At 38.6% G+C, this 12,359-nt stretch overlaps 1 protein-coding gene across 2 annotated transcripts in view; it reads right to left on the bottom strand.

The window, feature by feature from the left end:
• The window catches only part of osbpl10b (oxysterol binding protein-like 10b), a 77,379-nt gene that overhangs the window by 2,628 nt on the left and 62,392 nt on the right, over positions 1–12,359 (bottom strand). For both annotated transcript variants that reach the window (XM_007251821.4, XM_007251822.4), the window contains 4 exons: positions 10,558–11,029; positions 5,072–5,258; positions 3,913–4,095; positions 314–467 (listed from right to left, as the gene is read on the bottom strand). In XM_007251821.4, the coding sequence (XP_007251883.3) occupies positions 314–467; positions 3,913–4,095; positions 5,072–5,258; positions 10,558–11,029 (996 nt within the window). The remainder of the gene's footprint in view (positions 1–313; positions 468–3,912; positions 4,096–5,071; positions 5,259–10,557; positions 11,030–12,359) is intronic.

The following is a 12,359-nucleotide window of genomic DNA, read 5'->3' as shown; positions in this document are numbered from 1 at the left end:
TGTAGGATTTTGTCATTCTCCTATATCTAAATGTGATTGAGAGAGTAGAGTATATAGAAAGGAATGGGATGGCCCCTGTATATAACCCCCTGTATTATATTACTTGCTCTGCTCCCTCCACCTTAATTCTCAGTAATATTACTGCTCTGTCTAACATGAAAAGTAGGTATGAGAGAAAAGAGCAAGAAATCTGATGGAACTGCCACTGTCTTGACAATCTTTTCACCCCCAGGCCTCCAGGCTATATTTTGAAGAGAAGATGAAGTGAGGGGATTTAGCAAGACAGATTTTGAACGGCACCATGATGTCTCACCTCTTTGATGAAGTACTTGGGTTTCCAGGGAGTACTCGTAGCTGCTCTTTGCTTCCCCTCGCTGCGCTGTCTTTCCTCCAGCTGATGCTTGTGCTCTGTAGCTGTGTCAATGTCTCCCGTCTTCAGCGCCGCAGTCACGTGCTGCCACAGCCGCCTGCCAGTCATAACCGCAAAAAAAAAAGATGTGGCATTTTTCACCTTAATCAACGTTTACTGTGTGGCTTGTGAGAACTTTAATGTTATTTTTTATAAAGCAAGATTCAACATATTGCATTTAAAAGATTATTTTAGATTGTTTAAGCTGCACTTTATCATTGTGGTTGAATAGCTCGTCATGCAGACAAAAACATATCATATACTATAGCTAGTTGAAGCATTTGATTTTGCTCATGAGCATGGTCTTGCTGCTCATGCTAGTTAATTCTGGTCCCTAGCTTGAATATGATGGCTAGTATCATCAAGCTGGTTGACCAAGCTGATCAACCAAGGCACGCTTGTGAAATTTACAGCAGTGTAGTTTTAGTAAACAAAAATTATGCTATTTTAATTATAAATTTACCTCAACATTACTACTATGTTGACCACTTAGTATTCCATTTAATTTATTTGAGTAGAAAAAAATCTTAATGTTCTGTAGGAATTATTCTGTGTACGTACTTATTTAGCAGCAAATTTTGCATCCCTATTACAAAGTAATATGATTAGCCTCCTTTACCTTCTGTAACTCTAATTTAGTCCCTATAGTTTGAAAATTCTGAATGTGTTATACAACTAAATATTTTACACGTTATAATCTAAAAATCTGTGTTGCTCATCCTTATAGTGTACTGCTTTATTAGAGTAGCACATTTTAGAAGGGTACTTAGGGCTAGATCAATACAGAGGGCCTGTGCATTAGGAGCAACTCCACTCGGCTCACGGCTCTTTGTTTTGCTATGGCAGGGATTGCATGTGTCAGAGGGAAATGGAAAAGCAGACCTTTCTGAACTGAGCTCTCTCTGCACAAACCAGCTTAGTGCCACAGTATCCTCTTTTGATTGCATTAGGCTGTGATGCTAATGCCAGTCTGATAGCGTTACACTGCTCTGATCTGCTGCTGCTCTACCTATTTGCCCAGCCGTGGGTCTGACTCTCTGTCTGCAAAAAGCAGCATTAGGGTTATTATGCGAGTGCTCCATAGAGACAGAGAGCAGTGGTGAGGGGTAGCCATGTTGCATAAGAGATCCATTGTGGACAGACAGGAGAAGTGTGTTATTTACAATAAAATAAAAGCTTTCCACCAGTGCACGCAGTCACTGTATGGACCACGAGGATAATCCCCATCTCTTCTTTTACCAGTTCCTACACCCCACGTCCTTTCGTTGAGAAGGACTCATCCAAAATTAAGATGAATCCATACATTGCGTTTCTATACTTGACAAACCACACACAATATATTATTGTGCAATATAGCTGAAAAAAGCTGGCCAAACATCCTTCAGGACATGATGGCACCAGAATCTTCCAACTGAATCTTCCAGTGGTCCTCAATAGTTGAGGCCATGAAAGTTTTTTTCAGATTAATCTACAACCCCTGGCAAAAAGTATGGAATCACCAGTCTTGGATGAGCACTCCTTCAGACATTTCATTCTGTAAAACAAACTCTGATCAAAAACATGATACAATAATAAGGTCATTCCAAAGTGCAACTTGTTGGCTTTCAGGAACACTCAAAGAAATGAAGAAAAAACATTGTGGAAGTCAGTGAATGTTTTTATTGACCAACCACAGGGACAAAAATATGGAATCACTCAATTCTGAGGAAAAAAGTATGGAATCACTTCACTTCCATCAGTAGAAAATAAGGACACACCCAGTCAATTTCCTTTCCCTAAATGGACACCTGCCTCAGATTAGATCTGCTCGTTAGTCTGCAGTTAAAAACACCTGCAGTCATGACACCTTGGAGGGCTGCTGGACGAATTAGAGTGGCAAGAACCATGGCTCCAACAAGAGAAATGTCTCTTGAAACAAAAGAGAGGATTGTGAAACTTCTTGAAGAAGGTAACTCTTCACGCATGGTTGCTAAAGATGTGGGCTGTTCACAGTCAGCTGTATCCAAGATATGGACCAAATACAAACAGCATGGAATGGTTGTTAAAGCCAAGCGTACTGGTAGACCGAGAAAGACATCAAAGCGTCAAGACAAGCAACTTAAGGCCATTTGTCTTGAAAACCGAAAAGTACAACTAAACAGATGAAGCATAAATGGGAAGAAGCTGGAGCCAATGTATGTGACCGAACCGTAAGAAATCGCCTAAAGGAAATGGGATTTCAATACAGGAAAGCTAAAAGAAAACCATCATTGACACCTAAACATAAAAGAACAAGACTGCAGTGGGCTAAGGAGAGGCAATCATGGACTGTGGATGACTGGATGAAAGTTATCTTCAGTGATGAGTCAAGAATCTGCATTGGACAAGGTGATGATGCTGGAACTTTTGTTTGGTGCCGTTCCAGTGAGATTTATGAAGAGGCCTGCCTGAAGAAAACAACCAAATTTCCACAGTGCTTGATGATATGGGGCTGCATGTCAGGCAAAGGCACTGGGGAGATGACGTGGAGATGATGTGGTTAATTCTTCTATCAATGCATAAGTTTACATTGACATTTTGGACAGTTTTCTCATCCCTTCAATTGAACAGATGTTTGGAGATAATGAAATAATTTTCCAAGATGACAATGCATCGTGCCATAGGGCAAAAACAGTGAAGGCATTCCTTGGAGAAAGACACATTCAGTCGATGTCATGGCCTGCAAATAGTCCAGATCTCAACCCAATTGAAAACCTGTGGTGGAAATTGAAAAAAATGGTCCACAAGAAGGCTCCGACCTGCAAAGCTGATCTGGCAACTGCTATCAAAGAGAGTTGGCACCAAATTGATGCAGAATACTGTTTGTCACTCATCAAGTCCATGCCTCAGAGACTGAAAGCCGTTATAAAAGCCAAAGGTGGTGCAACTAAATACTAGTGATGTATTTTGAATCATTTGTTTTTCATGATTCCATACTTTTATCCTCAGAATTGAGTGATTCCATATTTTTTTCCCTGTGGTTGGTCAATAAAAGTAACATTCACTGACTTCCACAATGTTTTTTCTTCATTTCTTTGAGTGTTCCTGAAAGCCAACAAGTTGCACTTTGGAATGACCTTATTATTGTATCATGTTTTTGATCAGAACTTGTTTTACAGAATGAAATGTCTGAAGGAGTGCTCATCCAAGACTGGTGATTCCATACTTTTTCCCAGGGGTTGTATTTTCAGATTTCAGTGTTTTAGAATGGCACTGTTTTATTGAATCTGAAATGATTGCTAAAATCTAACTAAATGTTTGTGCACTAGTAGAAAATGCATTATTGTGCAAAAAGTTACTCATAGCTTTGGTGTCTTTTAAAAATGAGTGCAATATGCCTGTGACAAACGAGCACAAAGATGCACCCACAAAACAAATTTACAAACCAACTGTCATGGCAAACAATACTATACCTTGTTAAATTTATATTTAAATATTGTTTAACAATCTAAAAGCATTATATATTGTAATCTATATTAGCTTACCGTGACTCGTACTGGCTCTGCTTTTCTAGCGGGCGGATCTTCTTCTTAATGACTGGCAGCTTTGATGTGTCAATCACTTTGGATTCTCCACTACTGTAGGTGAATTCCAGGGTACCATTCCACTCCCCCTGGGCCTTGCACACAATGGTGTTAGTGGGGTTGTGCTTAACCTCGGCTGTCACCCTGCCACAGACAAACACAGTGTAACAAAAAGTTAAGCGAGAGGCAAAAAACATACAAAAGGTTAAGTTTACTGAGATTTCTCTTTCTGAAATTGTGTTGCACTTACCTGCGCTTTTCAAAGGACATTAATTGGTTACTCAATATATTAATGGAAACTATATATATTTAAGAAATTTTTTATTTACCAGAAACAAACATTATGATTCATCACAATATTCTGTGAGTATTTAAATGCATTGAGGTACTAAGTTTAACTGAGAGCTTGAAACCCAGTGAGAGAGAGCGAGTAAGAACGGGCGAGAGAGTGAGTTGGTGAGAGTGTGGGTGAGACACAGCAGATGAGAGAGACAGAGTGAGAAAAAGTGAGTGACAGAAGTTAAGAAAAGCGTGGGTGAGTGAGAGAGACGAGAATATAAGTGGGTCAGAGAGAGACCGTGAGTGGGAAAGCAGGTGAGAGAGAGACAGGAGAGTGGGGTGAGAGTGAGAGCAGGTGAACAAGAGACAGAGTAAGAGTAAGGGGGGGTGAGAGAGAAACAACGAGTGGGAGCAAGTGTGAGAGACATGGAGAGAGGACAAGAGAGAGTGGGTGAAAGTGAAAGAGAGGGTGGGTGAGTGGGAATGAAACTTTGGACGACATGGTAAAAAACTTCATTAAACGATATGCATACTTCAGAACATTGACTATCATTTACTGAAATAGTTTCTGGGACAATATATATCTTCCTGGAAATTTTATCGTGAAAGGCCTAACTAGGAGGTCAGAATACGTATGTCTGCATTTTTTTTTAACACATTCTATGATTAGGGCATGTAGTTTGTCATATTGGCCAATAGAAGCCTCTACTACTTGGCAAAACTTCAGCAAATCTCACAGAAAACATGCCTTGGTTGATTGTCTATATTTAGGGTAAAAAATGCTATTTTAACAAAGCATTGCATTAAGGACATTGCAATCCATCAGCACAACAACACTCACCTGTGTACTTTTCCTCCATAGAAAGGTTTGGTGTGGAAGGTGACTGTAGCTGAGTAACCGCTCTTGGCACAGCAGATGGAGACTTTCCCCCCCAGCTCCACCCAAGGCACGGTAAGGATGGAGCGGGCATAGGCACAGGGCAGTGTGAACACATATTGCTCATCATGCTCCAACAAGTGCAGCACCCCTGGCAAACACAAATTTACATACATTTATTTATTTTATTTCTTATTGATTGATGTGTGATGCAGTAACTAATGGAAGAGACTGGTTTTAAAAAATAAATACATTTTCAATGTTGTGGGCATTCAGTTTTTTTTTTTTTACAGATATGGATTAAGTTGAAATAAAAACAAATTCAAATGCAACTCCATTTGAGAGCTTTCAGATTTACACAGCTGTGTCAAAATATTACCACCTTTTTGTGCCTAGACTTACACCTTTTTGGGTCTCCACTGAGCATTTAGGAGCACATCTTGTCTTTATAAATCACAGACTGTAGCCTGTTTGACATGCTGCTGCTGTATTAGTGTGTTGCGCTGGTTCTAGTAGATCAGACACAGCAGTGCTGCTGTAGTTTTTAAACATTCTGTAATTGATGGTCTGAAAATAAGCCAATAATCCACTGAAAATGTCCAGCCAACAGCATCTTGTGGGTAGCATTCTGTGTCCACTGATAATGGACTAGAGGATGATCAACACAAACTAGGCAGCAACAGAAGAGTTTCTGTCTCTGATTTTACATCTAAAAAGTGGACCAACTGGTATGAGTTATGTGGGCTGGTAAGAATATTTCAAACTAAAACTGTCAAATTGTATTAGCATACTGTTCCCCTTCGCAAATCCTGACAGTTTGCAAGTTTTTACTTTATAATTTTTGTAGTTTAGACTAAAGCTGCTCAATGCAAAAAGTTATATTGCTGTAAAAATACTGTTTTAGAATTGCAATACTAATGATGAATGCAGCAATATGATTTTTTAAAATTATGTTTTAAATATACAGCATTACCAATGAGTTTTCTGAAAAAAGAGGATCTTTAACATTTTTTTTTAACAACCTAAATAATACAGGCTTATTACGTAGTAATATTATGGCAGGGTTAACGTTCTGACCTAATTGTGCAGTCCTACTTAATCCTGCTTTGGTCAGTAGTCTGCAGCAGTTTACATCATGCAAAACTGCTTACTGATAATACAAAATTCTCTCTGATTATATGTATTTAAACCGGATATGACTGCTGCTCCTCTTTTTGGTGTAATACTGAGGTGAATGCAGATGTCAAGTGGACTGTGGGCAGCTGTGCATATCCAAGCTGGCCTGGCTCTCTCTCCAGCTTACATAACAGACAGCTGTCTTGTGGCAGTATCTGCTTTGGGCATTGGGCCAGGTCTGACAGCAGCACATCTGTTTCCCCAGGACAGGAGTGCTGGAGGGGGGAACTGCACGCTTCCCTGCCCCCACACCTCTGCTCCACAGGGCTCTAGTGTCCTGCAGCTAGCACAGGCACCCTGGCACAGCCGTAAGAGACTGCCTGCTGTGGTCAGCACTTCTCTACTGACACCAGCAAAGAGTATACAGACCAGACGAAGATGGCTGCTTGTGTGTGCCTTAGAAAAAATCAATTTTAAGCCAAAATGTCAGAAAATTATGAGAAACGAAATTTTTACTGACTTAATGATGCACAGTTTTGACATTTTTTTAATAGACCACAACGATTTGTAAAAGATACATTTAGAACAGTGATGCATCAATAACTGTATCGTTATCCAGCCAAAACCATGCAAATGTATTCATACTCGCCAACAAGGCCCCAGTAACAACATCTGATACCAAACAGACAACTTCATCGCTTAAGCCAGAATGATATAACCCTATATTCAGTCCTAGATCTATAACAGGAGAGATGGCAAGAACATGCAAGTAGAATAGAGAACACAACTGTGTAAACACCAGCAGCTCAGCAAACCCTAATTGAAGAACTACTCTGTGAGAAGCTGCGGAGCTCCGGTGGCGCATATCTACCCTATCTAAGATCGGCATCAGTTTAATGGTGTTTATGGAACCCTAGGGCTGAACCCAAAGAGTTCATACGTCCCACACAATGTCCACAGGAATAAAAATAAATAAATAAATAAAATAAATAAAAACACTGGTAAAGTAAGTGAAACCCGCGTCCTAAAAGTCTCATCCGATTAGCTGACGTGAGCCTGATGTCACATGATAATGCTAACTGGAAAAGGAAAAAAATATATAAAGATTAAAATTTGTAATATTTGGCCAGTGATCAGAACATACAGCATTGTTATGCTGTTATGTGATACAATGACATTGTGAAGTGACTAAAACTTATATATTTTAGTCAAAAGACTAAGACTAAATCCAAGTTACTTGTTAAAGTTAACAGTGATATAATGGGACTGTCAAAGCAACATTTAAAATAAAGTACTTTACACTAACAGCTACACCATTACATAATAAGTAGGTGTCGGCAAGTGTGCGATCTTTGGGATTACAACAGTCATAATAACCATGTGGCAAGTCTTCATCCATGGACACAATATGAAGCACAGTTTGGTTAGGCAGTAAGACAAGGAGCCAAAGTACACAAGCACATCTATAATGATTAATAAGTCATAGGGGCAGGGGAAATTTGATTCTTAAATGCTCAATTCAGACATGAAATTCTATTTTCTAAACATTAGTTATAACTAAAAACTCGATGATTATGGGACACAAAAAGGCAGAATGCAGAAGTGCAGCACCCCAGACAAACAACAGAAATACAAAATGAGCTCCGCAGACACAGACCACAACTTCCTCAGAAACTAAATCTCTGCTCTTTGGTCTCCATCTTAATTGTCACTTTTGTTTTTATCTTAACTGCTTGTAATAGCACTATTAGCTGCTTTTTCACTTTTTACTTCATTGTACATTTTTTAAAGTTTTAATAAATTATTAAAAAAGGTAGTAGCACTTACATATCAGGTAGGCTACTATGGGAACCCATAGTAAAGCATGAATCCTATTAAAATGTGTAAATTTGTTATTTACTGTACATTAATACGTTATCCATCTGCAAATGGTACCGCATCGTAAGGTGCCTAGAGATTCCCACTCTTAATAAATCACATTTTTCAGATCTATTACATTTTTGTCACACTACCTGTAAAAAAAAAAAAAACTGATGTGTCCCTCCCAGCATTCGGTTACCCACAGTTCTATGCACAATGTGAAGGGGAATAAAGAGCACCACAAAAATGGCGGAAACAACATCTCCAGAATATTTTTTATATTACAATTAATTCATGTTTTACTGATCAATTAATTAATTGATCAGTAAAACATGTCAATTGTTACATTTAATTATTTGCCAAATTGTTCCGAATTAAGAGAAAGTAAATGTCAGACTTGTGGGGGTAGACTGAGTGAGTGGAGAGGTTTAGACATGAGATCTCTCAAAAAAAGAGCATCACAGATGGAGCCCTGGAAGGACTGGAAGGCTGGGAGGTGAGGCCAGACCGGTATGAGAGGGTACTTTTGCATAAATCAGTTTGTGTATTTTCTGTAATTTCAGTGTTTTTTTTTTTTTTTTTTTTTTTAAAGTTCATACAGATTTGCGGTAAATGATTCTTAAATAATCAGAAGGTGAACTGAATCATTGTGTGGCCTGAAAAAGAGGAAATATATTTGGATGATATGTTAAAAACTGAAAAAACACACAAAATAACACTGTTTGGTTTGCCATTGTAACATTGTTGGTTGCCATAAACAAGTACATCAGCTAGTTCCTGCTGGCACTAGGCCTGTCCCATTAAGTATCTGGACTTGTATATATGGACATGTAGCAAGACTTTAATAATATTGGTTGACATTTTATAAATGTTATAAATGTACAGTTAATAGAGTTTATCACAAATATTTCTTAATGATTGTGACAGGCCTGGCACTGGTCAAAAGTGTCCCATTAAATAGTGAGGAAATATATCAAAGCTGAAGCTGAAATAGAAGAGCACAATCCACATTATGACTGCTTCTCTTATTGTACTGTGTGCAGAGTGGGTAAAATCATTATGAAGCATTTACCACTCAAATCCTCATAAATCCCCATCAACTCTCTCTCCTTCTCATTAGCATAGCGTGTGATACTCTAGGGGGATTAGCACGATCCGTCTTGTAAGTAATTAATGGTGTCCTAATTACAGCGAAGTTGTAATTGGCTGAGGTTGGCAAGCCGATACAACTATTCCCTGAAACATCATCCACTTCACTGAGCACCTGCAAGTCTGCCAGTGCTGGAACTATGACAGAAAGAGAGGAGAGGGACTTCTGTGCTGCTACACTGTGATTGTGTTTGTTTCTATGTGTTTAATTTAAATGCTTTATAATACATACAGAAAGTATACAGAACTAAAATGGGATTAGACAGAGAAACAGCCTAGTCTTGTTCTATACAGTATTTTAAATGGAGATTTTCTATTAAAAGTAAAATACAGTCTATAATAGGGGCGAGATTAAAACGTGACGATATATCTCGTCAAGCTTAAACCTGTCTTGCGTGAACCCAGTATTGTGTCTCGTCTCGTGATATTAGTGTCTCTTCACACCCCTAGTCTATAACTAGGCTTAATACCCATCTGAAAAACAGTCCCTCATAATGTAAAAGTGACTGATAGACATACAGCATGTGCAGCAGCCGTAATACGCCCTGGGGAGAGTCCATTCAGAGTCAACTGATGTAAAAGAATGTTCTTGGACGCACCATTAAAGGGAAAGAGAAAGAAGTGCTTAAGAGAACGAACCTCCAGGGTAAAGCTTAAGCTTTTACAGAGTACCCGTATTTACAATCCTTACACAGTGCTATATTCAGAATCACACAGACAAGCTGTTGTAACCTTGTTAACTGCAGTTCTTTGAAATCAATATCTTAAGTGCCTGATAACAAAATTAAAGGAAATACTGTTTAAAATTGATTTAAAGTGATGCTAGATGTACAGTTTAGTATGTGAAGTACAGGCGTGATGTAAAGCCAGTTTTGGGAGGGTTACCTTAAAAATATGTGTTATGTAATTGATTACCTGATTACATTACTTCACATTTGGATTTACATTTATAATAAAAATCTAATATTATGGTGACATCGAGCAATGATATGTCTACATTAAATACCAATACTTGGGAATACTTGTATACTGATTCTTATGCCAGTATATGAAATTTTGTTAATTTTAGTATATGCAAGTGTGTTTGCTAATATACAGAATTTTGAAAAAGAAAAAAAATATATACAAGTCTGTGCACAAAATATTGTAAATGCCAGTATATAAAATCTTGAAAACTTACAAGTATATATAGAATCTAAGGACCAGCAATATCGTCCTGTCTTGTGAATGCCAGTACATGAAATATTATGTACACCAATATAGAGAATCATGCTAATCGCAGTATATTAAACATTAAAAATATTAGTAAATAAAATAAAACTTACCCTCTCCAACCATCGACACTCCAACAGACATGCCCATGAACTTGCTCTTGGTCCAGACATGTGTGTTGACGCACATGCGGCGCTCCTTGCACTCACAGTAGAATCCTGATACTGGCGGGTGGTGTGAGACTTGCTCGGCCACAAACCACAGCCGGCAGCAGTCCCCGGGTTTGGCCGAGGCAGGGGGCACGGGGCAAGGTGAGCTGGTAGTCCTGAGGGGCCGCACCCTCTCCCGCGGTACGTCCCAGCTGCAGCGGAAGGTTTCCCCCAAGATGGGGTTGTAGGGCTTCTTGGCCACGGCACCTTTACGGCCTTCGTGGAAGGCTGTCAAATAATACTCCACAAATCGTACAATGCGCTCCTCTGCCGTAGTCCCAGATGTGATCGCCAGAAACATATCGGGATGGGCCATGAAGTTAGCATACATCTCCAGCAGAGATCGCTTCTCCAGGATAAAAGTAGGTAGCACCACCTGGGAGAGTGAAAAGAGACAGTTTCAAGTTTGATAAAAATTCTTGGACATTTGAGAAATTCAGTGATTTATAGATTTATAGTGAAAATAGATTAGCACTAAAGTCATCTTAACTATGCAGAATAAAAGTGTTTAACAAACCAGAAAATGTTTTATATTTTATATTTCACAAAGTAGCACCTCTTGCTTAGATAATTAGCCATATTTGAATAATGTTCTAATCCATATTATGAAAACTAATTAAAGAAAGAAAATACTTTAAAAAATGAAGGTCAGCCAAATCTGAAAAAAGTCAAGAACTTTAAAAAGTATCCTCAAGTGCAGTCACAAAGACCATCTGGCTCTCATCAGGACCACCCAAGGAAAGGAAGATCAAGAGTTTTCTCTGTTACACAGGATAAGTTCAAAGTTACCAGCCTCAGAACCTGTAAGTGAACAGCACGCCAAGTAATTGGTAATTTTGGTTTGTTTAACACTTAGTTACTTCAGTATTAATTTACAATGTGGGGAAAAAATGAATGAAAAAGTGTGTCCAAACATTTGACTGGTATTGTATATGCTTAAAAAGCTATTAAATGTTCACGTTAACTGGTAGAGAGATGTTAAGTGAGATGCTCAGTGACTATTTATAATTTATAATATTTGTGCTAAAATGCTTTAGAGAAATAAAGTCCTGCTTAGCAGCGAAGGGCCTAGATTTCAAAATAACAGGCTTCTCCAACAAACATACTCAAACAAAAGCAGGCTTTTTATTAAAGGATGAATAAATGTATGCACAAAGCAGTATTGAGCATTAGTGTAGTACTGATAATTGGAAGAACAACACGCTCATGAAAGTAAAGCAAAATGACCACTACGGAACTACAGAGAGACAGATGGCCATTATAAATAGTACCCAAGTCTTTCTCTCTGATCACAGATCAAATCATGCGAGTTCTTCCTTTTCTTTCTTCACTGATCAATAGTTCCATCCACTGCTGAAATGTATTAATAAGTGTGTGTGATTCTGTGTGTGACATCTGCTCTGGCCTGTACTGGATCAATGCCCCGTTTGTTCCCTAAAGGGCTTGACACTCTCTAACACACATCATTATCTGTTCTCATCCGAGCTCCCCCCAGAAACCTACATTGATCCCTGCTGAGTGTTTTTAACAAAAACCTCATTTCCTGCAGGAAATATCAGAGCAGAAAACAATCACCTCTTCTCTGGAGAAACTTCATAATCAATAGATTTTCATTAGCTCCATCAAAGCTGAAAAGACATGACCTTGATTCATGATGACCATGTTCTCAGTAAGTGTCTAGGAAATCACAGGAATTGTAAGGCAAC

The sequence above is a fragment of the Astyanax mexicanus genome, chromosome 6, assembly GCF_023375975.1.
Source record: "Astyanax mexicanus isolate ESR-SI-001 chromosome 6, AstMex3_surface, whole genome shotgun sequence".
NCBI classification, from domain to species: domain Eukaryota; kingdom Metazoa; phylum Chordata; class Actinopteri; order Characiformes; family Acestrorhamphidae; genus Astyanax; species Astyanax mexicanus.
The sequence above is the reverse complement of the archived record's forward strand: the minus strand, read 5'-3'. Positions and strand labels throughout refer to the sequence as shown.